This window comes from Pipistrellus hanaki (genome assembly GCF_964339955.1).
Source record: "Pipistrellus hanaki genome assembly, chromosome: 17".
Lineage (NCBI taxonomy): Eukaryota > Metazoa > Chordata > Mammalia > Chiroptera > Vespertilionidae > Pipistrellus > Pipistrellus hanaki.
In genome coordinates this window covers 7,443,435-7,469,303 of record NC_140519.1, presented here as the reverse complement: position 1 = coordinate 7,469,303, position 25,869 = coordinate 7,443,435, and the positions used below count along the sequence as shown (strand labels likewise).

Below are 25,869 nucleotides of genomic sequence, written 5' to 3'. Positions count from 1 at the left end.
GGAGCGCTAAGAGACAATCAGTATTTACACTTGGTTTTAGTCGTTTAGTCATTAGAGGCTACACTGGTGCCTCACACAATACCTCTGCTCCAATCTGTCCAGAGAATTCCTGCAGAAAATTCCGATCAGATGCACCTGAACTTAAGAATGTAAACATTATGGTTTATTTCTAAGCAACAATCATCATGCTAATAAAAATCTCCTAGCATGCCGGGACCGGTTTGGCTCAGTGGATAGAGCATTGGCCTGTGGACTGAAAGGTCCTGGGTTCGATTCTGGTCAAGGGCATGTACCTTGGTTGCGGGCACATCCCCAGTGGGGGGTGTGCAAGAGGCAGCTGGTCGATGTTTCTCTCTCATCGACCTTTCTAACTCTCTGTCCCTCTCAATTCCTCTCTGTGTAAAATCAATAAAATATATTAAAAAATCTCCTAGCATTAAAAAAAAAAAAAAGTCAGGAGATCCAAGACAGCAGCAGACCAAGTGGATGTTACACTCACTTCTTCCCAAGCCAACATGGAATTACAAATAAAATATACAACAGTCAACCTGAATAACCAACTGAAGACCAGCTGAATAGAAGTCTTAGAACTAAGGATTTACAGAAGAATTTCTACCACAATGAGGCTGGTAGAAAGGGCAGATACATGAAAAGGGCTGGCCCCGCTCCCACAGGCGCGGCTGAGATTCCGGAGGGCTATGACCGTTGCAAAGGTTCTCCCTGAGGAGCATGGGGGTCTCAACATGCTCCACATGCCCAGCTCCACAGCCCACTGCACCAGACACTTGGCTGTGGACGTCAGTGATTCTGCCTGCCAAAAAGAGTCAGGAGTCTGCAAAAGACATAGGCACCCCCTAAAGGGCCAACGCACAAAATCTCATTCACAGTCACTCACCCTGGGCTCTGGAGGAGGCAGAGTGGGACAGACTGGAGCTGTGTGAGCAGGGACTGGGGGTGGTGGCTCTGGGGAGAGAAGTGAGGACAGCAGCCAAGAACTCTGTGCTGAGTCATTCTCACACCACAGACCCCATTTATCTTGGGTGAAGCCCTCCCCTCTGTGGGGCATCTCCGGGGGAAAGTAACCACCAGACCCTCTAAACTCCATACCACCCCAAGCTGCAAAGCTCATGTCCTGCTGAGGAGTCAGCAGGCAGGGCCTGGGTATAGAGACCTGGACAGACTCGGAGGGTATCAGTAACTGAGTGGTGTGGCTTTGGGACAGAGGTCATTCACTCCACTTAACCCTGAATCTGACTGGCGACTACCTCTCATGGGAGATCCTACAGTCCCACGTTCTGGGCTCCAGGTGGCCTGATTCTCGCACTGACTAGGTCTGGGCAGAAGCTCGGACAGACTGCGTTGTGTGGTTCTGGGGAGGGGGCCAGTTCTCCTTCCTTCCCTCAAGCCTGATCCGCACTTCCCCTTCATGGGAGATCCACCAGCCTCACACTTCTGACTCTGGGCAGCCTTGCCCTGTTGAGCTCAAGCTCCTGAAAGAATCTTGCACAGATTAAGTTGTGTTGCTCTAGGGAGGGGGCCATGTTTCCCACACATGCCTGACCAGCGCAGAGCCTTCCATTCACGCAGCCAAATCTTGGTCTGTTTTGGCCTGATAAACTCTGCAGGCCTCACTCTGACAACACCCTGAGACCCCTGCCCCACCACAAGGTTCAGCGGACACCATGCAGGTGGAAACCAGATATATATCTGGGACATTTGCTGAATGGTCTCAGACCCATATGGACACTGAGATCTATGAACTCATTCAACTCCAGCAACACCAGAGGGTCTTTCAGTGCCTGACCCAGCTGTCCAGTGGAAGCAGATGCCAGCATGCCTTATGACTTTTGCTGACCTGAACCTGGGCCAAGTGCTGCTAAAAGCAGTTTGCAAACCCAGACACAGCAGAGAGGGTAATCCATGAACTGTGGGGTTACTTTGTAGCTCCAAACAGGTTCCCAGGGCCAGTCACAGTCAGCGTCTGAAACTGGCCTGCATCAGAGTACCTACCAAGGGGTCCAAGAACCAACAAACCCAGTAGCCAGCTTCAAACAAGGTCAGAGCAGGACCCAACTAACTTCACAAGCAGCATAACCAAGAAAGATCTTGGCAGACATGAGACCCTGCTGAGGTGAATTCTGCTTTGTGTGTCAGCACCTACAAAACAGCTCATACACTATAGTCGGGGTCAATCCTCACAGTCAGCAACCTGAGGGTCAACCCCATAAAACTGGCCAATAGCAATCAAGACTCAATTACAACAGAAGGACACACATAATGCACACAAGAGGCATTCCTTGAGCATTCATTTCAAAGCATCAAGAAGACTGCCAGTGGGTCCCAGAGTAATCTACTATATAAGGCTACCCTATGAAGAGTGAGCGCCATAGCAGATCTACATAATGCATAGAAACAAACATAATCAGCAACCAAAATAGGGAGACAAAGAAACATGCCCCAATGAAAAGCACAGGGGAATTCTAAAGAAAAAGAGCTAATAAAATGGAAGCAAGGAATTTATCAGATATGGAGTTTTAAAAAATGGTTATAATGATATACAAGGGAATTACCGTGTTTCCCCGAAAATAAGACCTATTTACAGGTTTCCTTCTGAGTGAAATATAAGGCATTCCCCGAAAATAAGGCCCCCTAGGCTAAACATGAGAGATTTGGTCCACTGATTCTGAAAGAAATGGAGTCACAAGAAATTCATCAGGAAATTCAGGAATTGGATTGTTATGATGATGTTCCAGAAGATGATGACATGATTGTCATTGAATAAATGAGTAAATTCTTGATACTGTAGGATTCACAGTTCGTCTGGTTTGTGTTGACAACTACCGTACTACCGTACCATATACAGGTAATAAATTTCCTTTATTTTCATTTAACAATAAATGTGTACCGTATTTTTCTTCATGAAAAAATAAGACATCCCCTGAAAATAAGACCAAGCGCATCTTTGGGAGCAAAAATTAATATAAGACACTGTCTTATTTTCGGGGAAACAGGGTAGTAAAAGTTCAACATAGAGATAGCAAGCATAAAAAAGGACGTGGAAACCACAAAAATGAACCAATCAGAAATAAAGAACACAATATCCGAGGTGAAGAATATGCTAGAAAAAATAAACAGCAGGTTGGATGAAGCAGAGGCTCAAATCAGTGATTTGGAAGACAAGGTAGCAGAAAACATACAATCAGAGCAGTTAAATAAAAAATGAATTTTAAGAAATGAGGATAGCCTAGCCAGTGTGCTCAGCGGTAGAGGGTTGACTTATGAACCAGGAGGTCATGTTTGATTCCCGGTCAGGGCATGTGCCAGGGTGGTAAGCTTGATTCCCGGTAAGGGGTTTGCAGGAGGCAGCCAATTGATCATTTTCTCTCATCATTGATGTTTCAATTTCTCTATCTCTCTCCCTTTCTCTCTGAAATCAATAAACATATTTTTTAATAAATTAATAAAAAATATAAATAAGTAAATAAATATAGATTAAGGTACCTTTGGAAAAACATGAAACACGACACATCCACATCATAGGGGTACCAGAAAGGGGTGAGAAAGAGCAAGGGGTCAAGAATCTTTTTGAAGAAGTAATGACAGAAAACTTCCCTAACCTGGTGAAAGAAAAAGATTCACAAATTCAGGAAATGCGAGTCCCAATCAAGATGATGTGAAAAAGACCAACACCAACACACATCACAATTAAAATGCCAAAAATTAAAGACTAAGAGAGAATCTTAAAAGAGTCAAGAAGAAAGCAATTAGCAACAACAACAACAAAAAACAAAACAAAACAAAACAAAAAAACTTCCCATAAGACTGAAGAATCCTTTTTCTAGGTAACTATTTGCTTTCTTCTTGTTTTTTTTATTTTTAATAATTCTTTATTGTTGAAAGTATGACATATGTCCCTCTTCTCCCCCCTCCCATTGGCCCCTTCCTGCTCACTCCAGCCCCCCACACTAGGCCTTCAGCATCCTATTGATTATGTCCATGGGTTATGCATATATGCATTAAGGACTTTGGTTGATAACCTTCCACCCACCTTGCCCCTCCTTCCCTCCGAGATTCTGTACTCTGTTCCATGCTTCCACTCCATTCATCAGTTTAGTTTGTTACTTAAATTCCACATACGAGTGTGACCATGTAATACTGTCTTTCCCTGACTGATTTATTTCACTTAGCATGATACTCTCCAGGTCCCTCCGTGCTGTATCAGAGGGTAAGAGAGTCTTCTTTTTTACTGTGCATAGTATTCCATGGTATAAAGTACCACAGCTGTTTTATCCACTCATCTACTAGTGGGCACTTGGGTTCGTTTCCAAATTTTTGCTATTGTAAATAGTGTTGCTATGAACACAGGGGTGCATACATTCTTTCTGATTGGTGTTTCATCCTCTTGCTTCTTTTAAGATTCTCTTGCTTCCTCAGATACTGTATTCTTCATTTATGACTGATTTATTTATTTAAAACTATGTTTTTTACTGATTTCAGAGAGAAGAAGGGAGAAGGGAAAGAGAGCAAGACCTGTGTGTGTGTGTGTGTGTGTGTGTGTGTGTGTGTGTGTGTATATATACTGTATCAACAAAAACATTTCAGGCCAGAAGTTATTGGCATGAAATATTGAAATATGAAATACGAAAAGCAAGAACCTACAACCAAGACTATATACCCAGCAAGGTTATAATTTAAAACCGAAGGAGAGTGCTCACTTTGAGGGCACATGTACTGAAACTGGAAAGAGACAAAGATTAACATGCCCCCTGAGCAAGGATGACATGTAGATTCATGAAGTGTTCCACATTTAAAAAATAAAAATAACACCTTCGCAGAAAAGGAAAGCTAAAGAAGTTCTTTACCACCAAACTATTACAAGATATATTATAAGGTTGAAGAAAGAAGAAAAAAATTAAAAAGACAAGACAAAGATGAATAAGGAGAAGGTGAAGAAGGAGGAAAGGAGGAGAAAGAGGAGCAGGAGGAAGAGGAGGAGAATGATGATGAACATAATTAAGAGATTAAAATGGTAATAAATATATACCTACCAATTATCACTTTAATTAAAGTGATAAAAAAGTAATCAAAAGTCATATGGTAGCTGAATGGATAAGAGAGCAATACCCATATGCTGTCTACAAGAGACAAGAAGGAAAGATATAAACAGACTAAAAATAAAGAGATGGAAAAGAGATATTTCATGCCAATAATAATAATTAAAAAAAAGCTGTAGAACAATACTTATATTTGACAAAAGCCTATACGAAGAGACAAAGAAGGACAGTACATAAGGATAAAGGGAACAATCCAACAAGTGGATATAACCCTTGAAAACATTTTTGTACCCAAAATAGGAGCACCTAAATATATAAAGCATATATTGATGGGCATTTAATAAGAGAACAGCAGTAAAACAGTCATAGTAGAAAATTTTAACACCTCAATGGCTAGAGTTCCAGGCCAATAATAAAAAGAAATAAGGTCTTTAAGTGACACACTAGAGAAATGGATTTAATTGATGTCTTCAGAGCATCTCACACCAAAGATTAGCAGAATATACATTCTTTTTTAAGTATACCGGGAATATTTTCTAGGATGGACCACATATGAGGACACAAAACAAGTCTCAATAAACTTAAGAAGAGTGAAAACATATCAAACATCTTCTCTGCCCATACTATTATGAAACTAGAAATCAATCACAAGAAGAAGAAAAAAATACCTCAAGATATGGAAATTAAATAAAATGCTATTAAACATTGAATGGGTTAACAACGATATCAAGGAAGAAGTCAAAAGATATCTTGAAACAAATGAAAATGAGAACACAACAACCCAAAATCTATATGATATAGCGAAAGTAGTTCTAAAAAGGAAATTCATAGAATTACAGGCCTATTTCTAGAAACAAGGAAAATCTCCAACAGTCTAACTTTACACTTAAAGGAACTAGGAAAAGAACAACAAAGAAAGCCCAAAGAGTCTAAAAGAGTAATAGAAAAGATCAATGAAACAAACAACTGGTTGAAAAAACTTTAAAAAGTCTCTAAAAAGACACAGAAACCATGTCATCTTGAAGGGGTTGGGGAACAGCAGCAGCTAAGGGCAAAGCCTCACCACCATCCAGACTAGCCTTGGACACCACTACAGACCCATGCAGTGAGCCACAAACCAGCAGAACCTCACAAGGGACCCCACACAGTGAGTTGCATACTTGCACTCCACCCTCACCAGTCTTCAGAACCCTGCGATGAGTTGCAGAGTCACACACCACCTCTGCTGTGGGCTGTGGGACCACGAGGTGATTTGCACACCAGTGAGACCTCGCACATGATCCTCAACACGGGAGCCAGGAACCCAAGCACATCCACAACAGCTTGCACAATGAGGTCAGGGGTGAGCCGCAGAGTCAGACAACTTGTGAGGAGACTCCATTCATGAAAGGACAATAACATTCAAGACTCAACTATTGTATATAAGGAGAACGCAAATAACTCAAGTAGGGGGCTTTCCTAGAACACCCAGCTAAGAAGATCTGAGAGAATACATACACCACTGGGTCCCACAAAACACCTACTATATAGGACTACCACCCAAAAAGCTGGGTGGCATAGCAGTTTGATCTAAGATATAGAAACAAATACAAAGGGACAGCAAAAATGGGAAGACAAAGAAACAATCCCAAAGGGAAGACAAGGAACTAAATGAAATGGAGGCAAGGAATTTGTCAGATAAAGAATTCAAAGTAATGATTATAAGGATGCTCAAACATCTGGCTGAGAATTACAAGCAACTGTAAGAGAAATACACCAACATGGGTAAGAATCAAGAGGAAATGAAGAATGACATAGCTGTAATAAAGAACAGCCTAGAGGGTTTCAACAATTCAGTGAGTTAGAAGACAAGGTAAAAAACAACACCCAATCAGAGTAGCAATTGGGAAAAAGAATTAAAAAGCAGGAGTAAAAGGGAGCTTTGAGACAACATGAAACGAAACAACATCTGCATAATAGAGGTGCCAGGAGGAGAAGAAGCTGAGCAACGAACAGAAAACCTGTTCAAAAAAAAAATGACAGAAAACTTCCCTGACTTGGGGAAGAAAAAAAATCACACAAGTCCAGAAAGCACAGAGAATCCCAAACAAGATTAACTCAAAAAGACCCACACCAAGACACATCATAATTAAAACAGCAAACGTTAAAGACAAAGAATCTTAAAGGCTACAAAAGAAAGACAGAAAGGTACCTACAAGGGATCTCCCATATTAGACTATCAACTGATTTCTCAACAGAAACACACCCAACCAGAAGAGGTGGCATGACATATACCAAGTAATGAAAGAAAGGGACTGAATCCAAGACTACTCTATCCAACAAGGCTATCATTCAAAATTAAAGGTGAAATCAAATCAGCAGCTTCAAAGATTAAAAAAAAAAAAAAAAAAAAAAGGCTAAAGAACTTTATCACCACCAAACCAGCAATGTAAGAAATCCTAGACTCTAGGACCTAGAGTGACTCTTTTGTAAACTGAAGAAATAGAAAAAGAGGGAGAAACACAGGCATAAAGAATAAAAATGGCAACAAACAAGTACCCATCAATAATAACCTTAAACGTAAATGGTCTAAATGCTCCAATCAAAGATAATAGGATAGCTGAATGGATAAGAAAAATGACACATATATATGCTTTCTACAAGAGACCCATCTCAGAACAAAGAACTCACACAGACTGAAAGTGAAGGGATGGAAATAAACTTCAGGCAAATGGAAAGGGAAAAAAAAGCTGGGGTAGCAATACTTATATCTGAAAAAAATAGACCTCAAAGTGAAGACCATAACAAGAGATAAGAAGGCGACTTCATAATACTAAAGGGATAGATACAAGAGGATATAATTCTTCTAAACATATATTCAACCAATACAGGAGCATCCATATACATAAAACATTTCTGGAAGATATAAAGGGAGAGCGACAGCAATACAATCGTAATAGTGGACTTTAATACCCCATTGACATCACTGGATAGATCCTCTAGACAAAAAAAAAAAAAAAAAAAAAAATCAACAAGGAAAAAGCAATCCTAAACAACTCACTAGATCAGATGGAATTGACATCTTCAGAACATTTCACCCCAAAGCTACAGAATATATATTCTTCTCAAGTGTATATAGAATATTTTCAAAGACAGACCACATGTTAGGACACAGACTAAGTGTACAAATTCAAGAAGATTGAAATCATATCAAGCATCTTCTCCGATCACAATGGAATTAAGTTAGAAATCAACAACAATAAAAAAAAAAAACCCTCAAAAACAAACACATGGAAGCTAAATAGTATGCTACTAAAAAAACGAATGGGTTACCAAAGAGATCAAAGAAGAAATAAAAAACATCATGGAAACAAATGACAATGAAAACACAACAATCCAAAATTTATGGGGCACAATGAAAGCAATCCTGAGAGAGAAATACAGGACTACTTCAAAAAAGAAGAAAAAGTTGTAATAACTTAACTATCCTACAACTTAAAGAACTAGAATGGGAGCAAAAAGAGAAGTTTATAGTAAGTAGAAGAAAGGAAATAATAAAGATCAGAGCGGAAATTAAATGACATAGAGACAAAAAAATATACAAAAGATCAAGAAAACCAAGAGCTGGTTCTTTAAAAGAATAAACAAGATTAATGAACCTCTAGCCAGACTCACCAAGAAACAAAGAGAGAGGATCCAAATAAAATCAGAATAGAAAGAGTTGAAGTTAACAACAGACCCCACAGAAATACAAAGGATCGTAAAAAAAATACTATGAACAACTCTATTCCAACAAACTGGACAACTTTGATGAAACTGACATATTCCTAGAAAAATACAATGTTCCAAACTCAATCAGAAAGAATCAGAAAACCTGAATAGGCTGATAACTACTGATGAAATGGAAGCAGTAATAAAGAAACAAAAAAACAAATAAAAATAAACTTAGCAAACAAAAAGCCTTGATCCAGGTGGCTTCACAGGAGAGTTTTACCAAACATTTAAAGAATAACTACCACCTATCCTCCTCAAACTATTCAAAAAATTCAAGAGAAAGGAACACTTCCAAGATCTTTATATGAGGCCAGTATTATCCTAATCCCCAAACCAGATAAAGACACTACAAAGAAAGAGAACATGGGCCAATATCCCTGATGAACATAGATGCTAACTTCCTCAACAAAATTTTAGCAAATCGAATCCAGCAATACATTAAAAAGATTGTACACCATGACCAAGTGGGATTTATTCTGGGGATGCAAGACTGGTACAATATCCGCAAATTAATAAATGTGATACAGCTGAAACTGGTTTGGCTCAGTAGATAGAGCGCCTGCCTGCGGACTGAAAGGTCCCAGGTTCGATTCCGGTCAGGGGCATGTACCTTGGTTGTGGGCACATCCCCAGTAGGGGGTGTGCAAGAGGCAGCTTATCGATGTCTCTCTCTCAACAATGTTTCTAACTTTTTTTCTCTCTCTCTTCCTCTCTGTAAAAAAATCAATAAAATATATTAAAATAAATAAATAAATGTGATACAGCACATTAACAGATTTTAAGACAAAAATCAATGACCATATCAATTTATGTAGAAAAAACATTTGACAAAATCCAACACCCTTTTCTGATAAAAACTTTCAGCCAGGGGAGGAATGGAGGGATCATACCTCAACATAATAAGGGTCATATATAACAAACCTACAGTCAACATCATACTCAATAGACAAAAATTAAAACCATTTCCCCTAAGAACAGGAACAAGACAGGGATGTCTACTTTCACCCCATAGTATGGCTTTAATAGGATTGGGAACATCACACAATTGATTTCAACAAGGACATTCAAATCACTGTAATTGGCTTCTTTTCTTGTTCTCTCCAGAGACTACTACAAATGACCACCATTCTCTTTTGAGGCTATAGCTTCCAAACTCTGAGCATAAGGCCTTCTGTCATATTTTATGTTAGAAACAAACAAACAAATAAATAAGTAAAATGACATATACAGTATATAGAAAACAGGCATGAACTGACAACATCCTTCATCTATCCCACCAGACTCAGTCATATCCTTACACTCTTCCCTCCACTCCTACGCTCAAGACAGGCCTCTCCGCCCCAGGCCTTGCTCCCCTGCTTTTGTTCTTGGACTCTGACAGAGCAATTATTCCTAACATCTGTCTAAATCTGTCTCTCCTTTTCTCTGAAATCTCTTTAGACACTGGATTCCTTTCAAGCCACTACTAGTAACCTCCCCACTTTCCTATCTTGAATCCCTCCGCCTAGCTGAGGAGTCACAAAACTGTCTCCACTCCTTGAGTTTTGGGCACTCCTTGATCCCTAGTCCCTGGCTTCTTTCCTACCAGCCCACAGACATTACTGGATCCTCAGTGTACATACATCATCCTTCTTACACTGTCTTGATGCAGACATATCCTAAACAGATCCAAAAACTGTGCTCTTCAGAGCTACGTTTATTCTTCCTATTGGAAATCCTTTTTCCTTGAAACACTGCTTTCCACAGATTTGCCTTATTGTTTTCATTGGGGTTTTGGTTTTATTGTTTTGTTCTTATTTAAAACACAAAGAGACAATGGATTACACAAGGTTGGGACATGTCCTCAAGGGTACACCTTTTACATGCACACCAGCCAGTTTCCTGTCCATGAGTCTTTGCTCTCTTGTGCATCTTTGTATTTCCAAGTGCTTCCCTAGTCCAGTGGTTGGCAAACTGCGGCTTGTGAGCCACATGTGACTCTTTGGCCCCTTGAGTGTGGCTCTTCCACAAAATACCACAGCCTGGGCAAGTCTATTTTAAAGAAGTGGCATTAGAAGAAGTTTAAGTTTAAAAAAGAAATTTCAATCATTGTACTGTTGATATTTGGCTCTGTTTACCAACCACTGCCCAAGTCAATATCTGTAACCATACTCATTAAAGTAATTTAAATAGTACATATGTATTTCTATATCCCTCTTTAGACTATAAATTACTTGAAAATAGGCATTTACTTGTCTTAATTGTCTAAGACAGTGGTCGAGAGCCAATGTGGCTCTTTGGAAACTTGAGTGTGGCTCTTCCACAAAATACCACATGCGGGCACGCACATACAGTGTGATTGAAACTTCGTGGCCCATGCGCAGATGTCGGTTTTTGGCTCTCGAAAGAAATTTCAATTGTTGTACTATTGGTATTTGGCTCTGTTGACTAATGAGTTTACCGACCACTGGTCTAAGACACCATCTAAAACACTGATGCTCAATAAAATTTGATAAACCCAAACAGCCAAACTCCATTAAAGAAAGCAGTCACATAAGCTGGTTATGACTGAAATTGAATGCTCAACTTGGATGAGTTATTCCATAAATCATCTCAAGAACTTAAGACTTCCATAATTACTTATAGAGATTACAATTCTACTCTCACAATTTTCCTTCCCAAGTAAACAGGTAAGCATTTTTAAATTACCATTTTAGATATGTGGGGTTTTAAAGAAGGAGGAAAACTTAAAAAGAATTTTTAAAGGTGCAATTTCACCTCGAAAGCTGCTTCTTATTTGCTGATTTTTCAGGAGTCCTAGGCAACTTCATCTGTTTCTGGGGGGTATACAAAATGCTGTCTGTAGATTTCACCCTTGGGATTATCCGTTTCTCCATAACTTTTCCTCCATCTGATCCAAACTCCATGGGGTGTTTGTGAGAGGATTCAAAATCAATGAAGAGGACATTCTCTGAGTTATCTTTACTTTCACTATCTGATGAATACTCCAAAATTTCTGTAGAACTTGCCTGAAAAAAATTAAAGGATATGCAATTAAATTTGAAGAACTCTTTATTCAAGTACTTATTTATACATGTCTATTATTCTATTCCCTTATAATTATAATTAGTAAATAACTTTAAACATACAGTATCTTAAACTTTGTACATACAGTAGCTTAAACTTCTATTTTGATATGAAATCAAAGTATCAGGCCATATAACCAAAGTCAAGATGAGATTAAACCAATTGTAAGCAAGATGTTCTCTCATAGAATCCACCAAATTAGATACAAATATTCAATCTTCCTTCAATAAACTAACAAAAATGTGCCAGATAGTCAGTTTTGAAAACTGAACTAATGACACCAACCTAAATGGCTGATGAAAATCACTACAACCTAACACCTATTGGAAAACATATAAATTTTTTTGGATTTTGAAATTTAATATGAGGTAAATATTATTCAATATTTCTTATGAACCAAAGAAAATTGCCTCTTCATGTGTAAACTACTTAATTTACCAAAAGTCTCCAAGGCTAAAGATGAAAAGTAGACTTTCCAGCACAAATTCAATATAATATTTTCCAGAGGCTAGTTTTAAATTGCAAATATTAATATCATCAGGAACTATATGAGAACTGGAGGCCTGGTGCACAAAATTCTCTCAGCCTGGCCTATGTCCTGTTATAGTCCGGGATCCCTCAAGGGATGTCCACCTTCCAGCTTAGGCCCACTCCCTGGGGGATCGGGTCTAAACTGCCAGCCAGTCATCCCTCTGGCAGCCTGCGAGCCCTTAGGGGATGTCTGGCTGGGAGCGTAAGCCCGCTCCCTGTGGGGAGCAGGCCTCAGCCAGCAGTTGGACATCCTTAGTGCTACTGAGGAGTCGGGAGAGGTTCCCGCTACCACCACTGAGCTCACAGCTTTCAGCTGGGCTTGAGGCTGAGGGGAGCTGCCCCTGTGGGAGCCCACTGACCACCAGGGGCAGCTCCTGCATTGAATGTTTGCCCCCTGGTGGTCAGTGTGCATCATAGTGCCCAGACCAGTTGTTCTGCTGTGAGGGTCAATTTGCATATTTCCCTTTAATTACATAGGATATTAAGTCACTGCCTCTTTTTCCTAACATTTCCTAAAGTATTTATTCTTCCCCTGACTCATGTTTCTAAACTACCAAAATAATATTTTGAACACTGGATTACAAATAGAAACTCACATCACATAGCCTAACTGGAGAGGAAAATCATAACTTCTTCTGTGATGTTCTCCATCTTTGCCCAGACTCTCAGTAAAACTCTTAAATCTGGTATGAATTTTACTTTCCCATCACTTGGCTTTGCAAGTCAGACCCATGTTGTTCTACTGTCAGCAACAATTCATCCTTCAACACCAGTTTTTCAGTGTATTGGTAGCCCCTTTTAATGTAATACCTATACATTTTAAATTTACTAAACTTTAATTATATATTCACTTAAATGAAATTTCTGTGCCTGTATAACTTCATAGGGTAGTACGGGTCCCTCAGGAAGAGCTCTATTTTGATGGCTCAATGTGGATTGTGTCACTGGCACTCAAACAGGCACCTGGCTAAAGAGGGTGAACAGGCCACGGTACATATAAGGATTATTACCTGTGGGTATATGTGTACGCATGTGCATTGGTACATGGAAGTAGCACTAGAACTGTCACCATTTGCTAATCTACATAAGACAAAAGGTTTATCACACTTGGCCTTTTAAAGGATTTTATAGTTGCATCCTCTTTAAGAGCTAAAAAGGACATCACCAATCCCCATATCTCTTTCAAAAACTGCTTAGGTAGTCAACTGTTACTAGGAACACTTAAAAGAAGGAAAAGTAAGTAAAAAAAATAAATAAATAAACCCTCAAATTAATAGCTTACTTCCTCTACCCTTTTCACAATCTCAGTTACATGCCTAAATTACTGTCGGCAGGTGCTAATCCAAAAATAAGCCCTGTGGTCACATGTTTCCCCTGTGATTCTCATGTATAATTAACAATAGGCCATAAAAAATATAGTTAGAAAACTAAGATCCGGGACACTAAAAACTTCATACATTACTTGAGAACTCCAAATTTAAGTTCATCTTTTTGTTATGAAATGTCTTTTCATTTAGTTCCCTAAAGTTTTGCATTTCATCCTAGAACAGGGTTTCACAACCTCAGCACCGTTGCCATTTTCCCCCACAAACTCTTAAGCACTGGACCCTTCCCCACGTCCTGCCTCTGCCCTTCCCACCTTCTCACCTTCCCACCTTCCCACCCCTGAACCCCACATGAGGAGAACTTCAGGCCCATAGGCCTCAGCCTCACATTCCTGGTCTCAGGCTCACCTACATTCCTTGATCCTGACATTGGACACTCACACTGTGATCGTCCCCAGCTGCCACCGACCCTACCTGAGCCAGCTTGTCTATGGGACTGAGCCCCAGTGGTAGGAAGGAGAGTGGTCCCAGGCTCCTCGCCCTAGTACAGGTCTTAGGGACAAGGGGGAGGACCAGTGAGTGGGCATCAATGGGCCAGTGCCCACCTACACCCCCAGTGTAGGAACCTGGCGAGAAAAGGCAAGCATGTCCATACCACCTACAGGGCCACTCTATATTCTTGATCACCCACTGGGGGAAGACTTCTGTGCTGCCCAACAATACCCCATGTTTGGGGCCCATGAATGTCCATCCACACCACCAGGCCAACTCTGCACCCTCCTGGATGCCCTCTGGGTGCTACTAAGAAAGTAAAACAGCAGGTGGGATGCCCCATGTCAACCTTCTGCCATTAAACCCACAAACAGAAAAACACAACGAATAAATAATGCCTTTAGCAGTCAATCAAAAAGACAAACAATGCCTTAACCAGCACAGCAAATCATGTGTCCTTCACATAGGAATTTCTAAGAAGAATGAAAGGCATAACAAACACCTTTAAGAAAAGACACCTAGAAGCCGTCACTTTAGGAGACTGTATTTTAGAACTCCGCCCCAACCCCTAGTCTCAGATGAATGTGGAGGAAGTCTCCTCACGTGGACACACAGAACTACAGCTGCCCGGTCACAAGCTGCTCTGGCCCCAGCCTGACAGTCAAGAACGCATTTTGTTTGAGAAAGGATGGTGTTGGAGTATGTGCACATGCATGCATGTGCATAGATGAGTGTGCTAGGGGTGGGCAGGAGAAGGCGGGGGGAAAATCAAATATAGGTCAGAGGAGCCTGCAGGTTCATAAGCTCAAATTTATATGTTATATGTTATCGAATCAGACTAAAGAGAAAGAAGAGCTTTAAGTTTCGGAATGATAAAGACTTGGTTTTGAATCACAGTTCAGGTTTTTAATTGTTTTGAGACTTTGAACAAGTGACTTCACTGACTCTCGAATTCCTCCGTTTAATCCAAAAATGGAAAATTATTCCAGCAATATTTCAAGAATTACAGATAACAACTTAAAAAAATATATATATATATTATTGATTTTTCACAGAGAGGAAGAGAGAGGGATAGAGCGTTAGAAACATCGATGAGAGAGAATCATCAATCAGCTGCCTCCTGCACACCCCCTACTGGGGATGTGCATGCAACCAAGGTACATGCCCTTGCCCAGAATCGAACCCGGGACCTTTCAGTCCGCAAGCCGACGCTCTATCCATTGAGCCAAATTGGTCCCGGCAACAACTCTTTACTATAAAGTATTTCAAAGACGTAGAAAAGTATAAAAATATATATATATAAAAACGCATGTTCTCATTACCACCCTATCACCCTTCATCAAATCTTAACCTGGTGCAAATCTTCCTTGGTAGCTTTAATGATGCAGCTCAAACTTCCTGTATCTCTGTTACATGTTCCTCCTTCCTACAGGGGCTTTCTCCTGAGTCACATCCTGTTTTTATTTTTTAATCACACACACTAACACACACACAAATATTGTCTAGTACTATTTTGAAAGCTTTTAAACTTCATATATTATAGAATGATGTTGTCTCACCACAACTCTAAATGACCTACTTTTTTTCTTCAATATAATGTTTTTTTTTATATTTATCCATAAAGCTCTATTTCAGTGCTACCCAATACAAGAAAAATACATAATTTCAAATTTTCTAGTAGCTAAATTAAGAAAATAAAACTGTAATAACGCATTTTACTTAACCAAATATATCAAAATATAATTTCTTTTACTTCTTTGCTCTCATCAGAGTCACCTTTACCAGTCCCTTCATGGCAATGTCAGCTTTTGCCATCATGCACCTGAAAACTTGAGCAGCCTCTACCCATTACTCAGTTCCAAAGCCACTTCCCCATTTGAAGGTATTTGTTACAGCAGTACCCCACTTCTCAGAACCAATTTCTGCCCACTGTCTGCTCGGGTTGCCATAACAAAATATCATAGACTAGGTGGCTTAAATAACAGACATTTATTTCTGTGGAGGCTTTGATTGGTTGAATAGACAACTGGATGCTTAGCATATTAGGCTTTTATTATATAGGATAAATAAATTCAGTAAATTTCCTCTTTCTCTTAAACTAGGTAGATTTGTTTTCTGTTACTTGCAACCAAGAGGCCTAACTATCTGCTAAATACTTTCAAATAGAGAAAATGTTCCATTAAACAAATATTAATACAGTATGCACTAGATGTAAGGCTAATGCAAGATAGAAAATTTAATGATACATAGTTCCATAAAGAGCTTGAAATCAAATAAAGGAGATATTATAAACATGGTTCACACTAAATGTTTTGAATGGGCAAACAGCGAAGCTTTTATTTCTGACTAACATGAAATTAGCAGACACACTGGAAGAAATAAAACCTCTCCTGGGTTTCAAAGGATTGGAAAATTCTTAAAAGATGAAGATGAGAACAGAGAGAACAAAGCATATAAGGCAGGAAAGTACAGTGGAAACTTGAGATACACAGACAATTTCAGACAAATGAAAGTTTATAGAGTTTACAGGAAGCAAGAGACAATAATACAAACAATTTAAGGTGGGGCAAAAGAGGTTTACAGTTGTTCGTGTGGAAAACAATACAATAGTTCATAAATAATAATGCAAGAATAAACTCTGTTTTGCATACCCACAACTGTAAACCTACTTTGCCACACCCGTATAATCCTCCAGATCGGGTATGTGTGTGTGCAGAGAGAGTAACACATTCTCTTACATCGTGATAAATCAGCAGTCCCATCAAAAATGGGAATTTATTGTCCAGGAAAGAATCTTGTTAAGTGAATACTGCATTTAAATAATTAAAGAGCTACCCTTGAACTGGAGTGTCCCATTTCCTGTAAATCAAATCTTAACCTAATTCCATGTATGAAAGTTTACATGTACAGAGTCTTCTTAGATAAAAACTGTTTCTACTAATAAAGTAAAAAAGCAGTCAGTCTAACTGCAAGATTAAGCAGTGCCTCTGTGGTAAAGCTACCATAACAACAAATGAAATAAATTAGCCAGATGAATCACTGCTCTGTCAGAAATTACAGCTTTTCATTCTAAAATTTATAAATAAGTCACACAAAGAGCAAGAGTGGAATATCAGTAATAATTGATCACTTCCTTATTTTTAAATGACACCTTAGTACCCTGTTTCCCCGAAAATAAGACAGTGTCTTATATTAATTTTTGCTCCCAAAGATGCGTTAGGTCTTATTTTCAGGGGATGCCATATTTTTCCACAAAGAAGAATACAGTACACATTTATTGTTAAATGAAAATAAAGGAAATTTATTACCTGTATACGGTACAGTAGTACGGTAGTTGTCAATACAAACCAGACAAACTGTGAATCCTACAGTATCAAGAATTTACTCATTTATTCACTGACAATCATGTCATCATCTTCTGGAACATCATCATAACAATCCAATTCCTGAATTTCCTGGTGAATTTCTTGTGACTCTGTTTCTTTCAGAATCAGTGGACCAAATCTCCCATGTTTAGCCTGGGGGGGGGGGGGCTTATTTTCGGTGGGATGCCTTCTATTTCACTCAGAAGGAAACCTGTAAGTAGGTTTTATTTTCGGAGAATGTCTTATTTTCGGGGAAACAAGGTAGCTAAATACTTTTTTAACGAGCTCGTAAAAAAAGTAACTAAACTAAAAATCAGTCCTTGAAATAACCAATTATAAAACAAAGAACAGTTAGCTCACTGGCATATTTCATGCAAAAACAAAGGTTTAAGCCTAGGCGAGAAGGCACCTTGTGCACCTGCTGCCCTGGGGCAGGTGCGGGCTGTGCCCTGAGTCACACAGCCAGGCCTGCTTCCCTGGCCACATCCTGCAGCACGCTGGTTTCTGCTCTCTGAGGCTTTCCATCCAATACTGACTAGGCCCAGACCTGCCTTACAGAATCTTATGAGATTACTGAGAGCCAAGCTGAATTCACCCTGTTAATTCTGGGTTTAGCCTCCCTTTCTTAAAGTCACACTCCTAATGAGAATAGTCAGTAGAATCATAAGGAAAGAAAATGAGAATTATAAGGCCCTGCCTGCTTAGAAACTTTTAAATCCAAAGAGTTGCAAGGTGGGGACAACAGCAAAAGTCAGAAGATATGCCCTTGAGGCTACAGCAAGTCAAATCACCAAAACCAAGAGAGCTCTTAAAAATCAGGGGAAATGAAAGAGTGATAGAGGCTGATAAACCAGCAAATCTAGTTAGCAAATGCTTTCATTTCCATTCCAGTTGTAAAATGGAATTCACTACAAATCAATTGAGGGTAGCTAGGTAAGTATCAAGAATCACTCTGGCTACAATGGATATAGTGGGAGAGGATACCAAAATAATTACTTATGTAGTCTTTAAATTACAGCGGAATTACCCCCCCCCTTTCTCTCTCTCTCTCTCTCTCTCTCTCTCTCTCTCTCTCTCTCTCTCTCTCTCTCTTTCTCTCTCTCTCTCACACACACACACACACACACACACACACCCCTACCTTAAATATTTGGGTTAGTCTCTGGCGATTTATCAAGAACTGCACTGATTGTATGAAAAAGAACAGCAAAAACAAAAGAGTGCCTCAAACCCCCAGTTACTAACAGAACTTTATTTACTACTGGGATTAAAAACCAATAAAACCAATACAAGTCTAGGCAACAGAGAGTCTTAAACTGCTGACAGGAGATATACTCTCCCTTTTATTTGGTGTGCGTGTTGTAACTGAAACTTTATTCGTGAAAATCAGATAGAGAGAGAAAACTAAAGCTATAGGTTTTCTCACACATTGAAAAGAAGAAAAAAGCACCGTCTTTCCTGAGGTAAACAGGTTTAACAAGCTACACCCATGGGTACACCTCTGCAAACACTTGGCTTGTCTTTCCTGAACTAAATATGTTTCCAACCTCAAATTCCAGCCTGATGAGAACAACAGAACTCAAGTTCTATCAATGTGGGTTCCCAAAGCTCCATTCCACCACCTAATGTCCACGCCCCTGCTCTGAAGAGCCCCAGAAAAGAAAACAAACAAACAAACAAACAAACAAACAAAAACAGCTATGGCAAAGGCATCTTAAGAGAAAGCGGGGAGCCGAAACCGGTTTGGCTCAGTGGTAGAGTGTCGGTCTGCGGACTAAAAGGTCCCAGGTTTGATTCCGGTCAAGGGCATGTACATTAGTTGCGGGCACATCCCCGGTAGGGGGTGTGCAAGAGGCAGCTGGTCGATGTTTGTCTCTCATCAACGTTTCTAGCTCTCTATCCCTCTCTCCTCCTCTCTGTAAAAAATCAATAAAATATATATAAAAAAAAAAAAAAAAAGAGAGAGAAAGGGGGGAAAAAAGAAATTACAAGGCTCAAGAAGGAACCTCCTGGGTCAAAGTTTACCAAGCAGCTGCTGAGCCCAGTGGAGAAGACAGAGTTTGCCTGAAGCCAAGAAGACTCCATAGCGCCTGCCCAGAAATACTAGGTATACCAGTTAATAATGCAGATTTTTTTCAATAGCTGGAGTCACACATATGTTGATATATATGCGATTTAATATGTATGCTATTTTGTTGTATTAACAACAAGCTTCAAAACTTCATATGTCAAATTTGCTGAAGGTGTTCACATCACAGATATTTTTACACTTAAAAATGTTGAATTTCATGCAAAAAAGGAGCATTTGCAGCAAGTTTTAATTCATTACTTTATTTTGAAGAAAAGTGCTGCTGAATATTTCCGGAAGCTTATGTGAACACGCTCCATCTCAAGATACTTGTGAAAGCTGGTTTAAATGCTTTAAAAGTGATGATTTCAATGTGAAAGACAGACATCCAGGTCAACCAAAAAAGTTTGAAGACCAACAATTACAAGCATTATTGAATGAAGATGCATGTCAAACTAAAAACAACTTGCAGAAAGATTAAACGCTGCTCAGCAAACAATTTCTGATCTTTTACAAGCAGTGGGAAAGATTTGAAAGAAAAGAAAATGGTGCCACATCCTCTGAATGAAAGACAAATGGAAAAGTTATCAGTAAAATGTTGCTTCAATTGCACAAAAGAAAGTCTTTTTTGCATTGAATTGTGACTGGTGATGAAAAGTGGGTTTATTATTTTGAGAATCCCAAATGCACAAAATCATGGGTTGATCCAGGTCAACCATCAATATCAACTGCAAGGCCAAATCACTTCAGAAAGAAGGCAATGCTCTGTGTTTGGTGGGATCAGGAAGGTGTGGTATATTATGAACATCTAAAACCAGGTGAAACTATTAATCTTGATCGATACCGACAACAAATAATCAATTTGAACCACGCTTTGATAGTGAAATGACCAGAATGTGCCAGAAGACATAGCAAAGTAATTTTGCTTTATGATGACGCACCATCACACACTTCAAAACCAATTAAAGACACTTTAAAAGATCTTGCCTGGGAAGTATTAACCCACCCGTCATATTCACCAGATCTTGCTCCTTCAGATTACCACTTGTTCTGATCCATGGCACATGCACTTTCTGAAAAGTGTCACATTTGGTCTCTGAATGGTTTGCCTCAAAACAAGGAAAGATACATTGGGACAGTTTCCACAAATTACCTGAAAGATGGGGGAAATGTGTAGCTAGCAGTGGACATTATTACTTAGAAAAAAGCACTTTTGATGTTTCTCTTGAAATTATCGTGATTTCTTTGATTACAAAATCCGCATTATTAACAGGTACACCTAGTACATCCATGGGGTTCGCTACAGTGACTACAGAGGACAAGAAAGAAAAGCAGCCCTGCCCTGACTGGTTTGTTTCAGTGGATAGAACATCAGCCTGTGGACTGAAGGGTCCCAGGTTGGATTCTGGCCAAAGGCATGTGCCTTGGTTGTGGGCACATCCCCATTAGGAGGTGTGCGGGAGGCAGCTGATCGATGTTTCTCTCTCATCGATGTTTCTAACTCTCTATTCCTCTCTCTTCTTCTCTGTAAAAAACAACAACAAACAAACCAATAAAATATATATATTTTTTAAAGAAGCCCTTTCTCCGAGGAAAACAGTGTATGGCTGTGGAATAAGGATACAGTCTGTGATAAAACCTATCTGGCCATTCTCTGTGTTACAAGACAAGTTGAGAGAAAGACAGCCCGGAGTCTTTCTGCAACACCGCCTCCAGCAGACTCCGTCAGGAGCAGCACACTTTGTCCCTGGTCTGCTGGAGGTGGAAGGGCCATCCAACTCAAACCTACACTCATAACCGGGACCTCAAAATTAATGGATGACAGCATGTTCTAGAAAATTAATGCTTATTTATGTAAATGAATCCAGAAGGCAAGACACAGGTTGTTCTGGTTATAAGCCAAAGAAATAGATGGGAGTGAGTGTGCTGGGCACTGCAGTTGCATTACAGGGAAGCAAGCAGTTCCAAGCTTCTGCAGTCGGACATCCCTCACATCCCTCGAGGGGTCCCAGATTGGAATCATTGGAATGATCTCTAAAGAAGAAATTTGTCCTGTGTATTTTTCCATAACCATGGCATTCAATAAAGATGAACCAGTAAGGACATTAATATTAAGAACCTAAAAGGCATAATGTTTCACAATGCTTATCTCATCACTATTTCAATAACGGAAAGATGATGTATAGTAAATAATGCACTTATTATATGATCCTTCACTATTTTAATAGCTGAAAGATAATGTAAATAAATAATGCACTTATTATATGGTCCTTTTACTGGTCATAATGAACTAAAACAATATTGTGGAGATAAGTCATCTCTGAAAACTATTACTCTTTGACAATCATGCAAGAACATAAATTGAAAAAAGTGTCAGAATGTTTTAGCTTCAACAAAAACTAGAAACAAAACTCACCCTTGAGAATATACTTGGTTTAAAGTGGAATTCAAATAAAACCATGTTTATTGATCTTATATAATAAAGCCTAATATGCTAAATGCCCAGCTGTCCGTTCAACCAATCAAAGCATAACATGCTAATGATATGCTAAGGTCACTCAACCGCTTGCTATAACGTGCATCGACCACCAGGGGGCAGACAGTCGACCAGTCGCTATGATGTGCACTGACCACCAGGGGGAAGATACTCCAACTGGTAGGTGAAGCATCTGAGGCCCTTGAGCCCTCCCATGGTCCCTCCCCGTCTGGCCAATCTCCCACATCTCTCCCCAGCCCCAATCATGTACTGGTGGGGCCCCTCAGCCTGGCCTGTGCCCTCTTCAATCCTGACCCCATGGGGGATGTTGGAGTGCCGGTTTCAGCCCCATCCCACAGGACAGGCTGAGGGACCCCACTAGTGCACAAATTCCTGCTATGGTTCTCTAGTCATATTAATAAGTTATCCTGGAGTTGACTTACAAAGTTTTGTAGGTATCTTTTTTACTTGAAAATAAGATTATACTGACACAAATATAATCTTATTTTCAAGTAAAAAAGATACCTACAAAACTAGTTACTAAAAGTACATATCTACAATATAATTATAACCAGCAGAACATTTATAAGTGGAAAACAATTTATATTTGTTTCTGACCAGAAGTTGTTTTTCTGAATATACTTATTACGGTGTATTCAGGAAAAGCGTTAACTCAGAAGGACCTGTTTTCCTGACTGGCTCCTGACTGGCACATGGGAATTGAGCTCTTTGAGTGTTCTGATAAAATGTTTTGCAGGCTCAGTACCTTGCACACACTGTACTGTTCTGTTTAGATACTCTGCAAACAATGTTACTCATGGTGGGCATCTGATTTACTTCTGGGGTACTGCAGTTTTGGTCACTGCAGTAAGTCATGCAAGTACTGTCACCAACATGACGGAACCCTGTTAGAAACTAGCTGAGCTTCCTTGGTAGACAACACTTTGCACATGCTACAGTTCATTGCTAGATGAATTATGTTCTGTTCAACTTCCCAGGAGGATTCTTGGGAGCTTGTGACTGGTTTCCTCTACCTGCTGAATTTGCTTTGCATCCTTTGTTGTAATAAACAGTAACCTTAAGTATACTGACTTGTAAGACCAATGATTTCTTCCAGCAAAGCACTAAAATACTAGAGGCCCGGTGCACGAAATTTGTGCACAGGACGAGGGGGTCCCCTCAGCCCAGCCTGCACCCTCTCCAATTGGGGACCACTCGGGAGATGTCTGACAGCTGGTTTAGGCCAGATTCTGGGGATCGGGCTTAAACTGGCAGTCAGATATCCCTCTCAAAATCCGGGACCATTGGTTCCTAATGCTCACCTGCCTGCCTGCCTGGTCGCCCCTAACTGCCCCTCCCCCCACTGGCCTGGTCACCCCCAAGTGCACCCCCTCGCCAGTCTGGTTGCCCCTAACTGCCCCCCCTAACCAGCCTGGTCACCCTTTACTGCCCCCCTGTCGGTCTGGTCACCCCTCACTGTCCCCCCCAAGTGGCCGAGTCGCCCCTCACTGCTCCCCCTGCCAGCCTGGTCGCTCCCCACTGCCCCCAATGTGGAGCATGCAGCCATTTGGTCGCCCCGCACTAAGCCCCCTGCTGGCCTGGTCACCCCACACAGCCTGTTTGGCCATCCATTCGGTTGCTATGGTCATTTAGGCTTTTATATAGATAGACAATAAACAAAACAAAGAAAAATACCAAGATTTCTTTTCTCATAAATCTATGTACTTTTACATGCTTCAATAAAAAATTCAAATCACCGAAGTCATAAGTATAAATAAATGTTAAAATTCAATGTGAGCTCAGTATAATATCAGAAGTTAGGAAGAGAAAACTCAAGTGTAAATCTCTGCTCACTGGCTCTGAGACTCACATCTAGACACTGACATTCCCTGCCACACTGGCTTCTTATTGCTCCAGAACAGACCAGCACAAACTCAGAGGTTCAAAACAGCACCTATTGTTAGCTCCCAGTTCTCTTATTCAAAGCTTATCTTGGTAATCAAGAGTCCAGGTATGTCATGCTGGGACCTCTAATCAGGGTTTCCCAAGCTAAAATAAATGTATTTATTTTTCAATTACAGTTGACACTCAATATTTTATTAGTTTCAGGTGTACAACATACTGATTAGATGTTTACATAAGCTATGAAGTTATCACCTTGATAATGCTATTACCCATCTGACATCATAAAAGTTATTACAATAATATTAACTATAGTCCATGTCTTTAATCCCCATGATGGTTTTTATAACTGACAGTTTGTACTTCTTAGTGCACTCACCTTTTTCATCCAATCCTCAAACCCCTGCCATCTGGCAGCCATCAATTTATTCTCTGTATCTATAACTTTGTTTCTATTTTTGTTCGCCTGTTTGCTTTTTAGATTCCACATATACGTGAAATCAAGTACTTGTCTTGCCCTGTCTGATTTATTTACTTAGCATTATACCTTCTAGGTTCATCCATACTTTTTCAAATGGCAAGATTTCATTCTTATGGCTGAATAATATTCCATTTTATATATGTACCACTTCTTATTTATCCATTCATTTATTGATGGACACTTAGGGTGCTTCCATATCTAGGCTATCTATAATGATAAGGGAGATCTAAGATGGCGGCTTAGGAAAACACACCTAAACTGCTGTCGTGCACAACAATTTCAAAACTACAACTAAAAGACAAAACGTCTATCACCCAGAACCACAGGAAAGCTGGCTGAGTGGAAGCTCTACAACTAGACTGAAAGAGAAAGGAGCATTCAGGGCACAAGTGCTATAATAATAAAAGGGTAATATGCTAATTAGACCAGACATCATTCCTGACAAAGCCAGGCCTGGAGGGAACCCAGGGTCCGGGGTGCTTGCCAAAGGCTAGTATGCATAAAATTTGTGCAAGAGTAGGCCTTCCTTTCCCCGGCTGCCAGCACTGGCTTCCGTCCAGCACCTGGGACCCAGGCTTCCCTCACAGAGCGAGGCCCCACCCACCCACTGCAGCCCGCTGGTCAATGGCCTGGGCCTCCCTGTTTGGGGCAATGATGGAACCCCCTGATTGATTGCCCCGCTGACCAGTGGCGTGGGCCTCCCTCTGCGAGGTGATCATGGGGCAATGACTGGACCCCTGACCAATCACATCGCACCTGCCTTGGCTGGCCTGGTGACAGTGGGTGTCATAGCAGTGGTCATCTGGATGTTCGTCCGGATGGTTGTTCCACTGTTTGGCCGTTCGGTCAATTTGCATATTACACTTTTATTACATAGGATAGCCATTCTGACATGGATGAGGTGATATTGCATTGAGATTTTAATTTGCATTTCTCTGATGATCAGTGAATTGAGCATCTAGTAATGTGTTTTGCCATCTCCATGTCCTCTTTAGGGCAATGTCTAGTCAGATCATCTGCCAACTTTTTAATTGAATTGTTTTTATGGTGTTACATTCCTTATATATTTTGAATATTAACCACTTATTGGATGTATTATTTGCAATTATCTTCTCCCATTTAGGTTGTTTTTCCCTTTTGTTGATGAAACCTTTGCTGTGCAAAAATTTACCTTTTTTGTTTCTCTTGCCTGAAGGAAAATGTGTAAGAAAAAAATATTATTAAAAGTGATACCAAACAGTTTACTACTTATGTTTTCTAGGAATTGTATGGTTTTGTTATCTTACACTTAGTTCTTTAATGAATTTTAACTTTATTCTTATATATGGTGCATGAAAATGACCCAGTTTCATTGTT

General features: G+C 40.0%; 1 protein-coding gene across 3 annotated transcripts in view; it reads right to left on the bottom strand.

Annotated features, from left to right (window-relative positions):
- Positions 1–25,869, bottom strand: part of SPIDR (scaffold protein involved in DNA repair) — a 236,539-nt gene that overhangs the window by 157,966 nt on the left and 52,704 nt on the right. For all 3 annotated transcript variants that reach the window (XM_084864320.1, XM_084864321.1, XM_084864322.1), the window contains exon 6: positions 11,565–11,815. In XM_084864320.1, the coding sequence (XP_084720446.1) occupies positions 11,565–11,815 (251 nt within the window). The remainder of the gene's footprint in view (positions 1–11,564; positions 11,816–25,869) is intronic.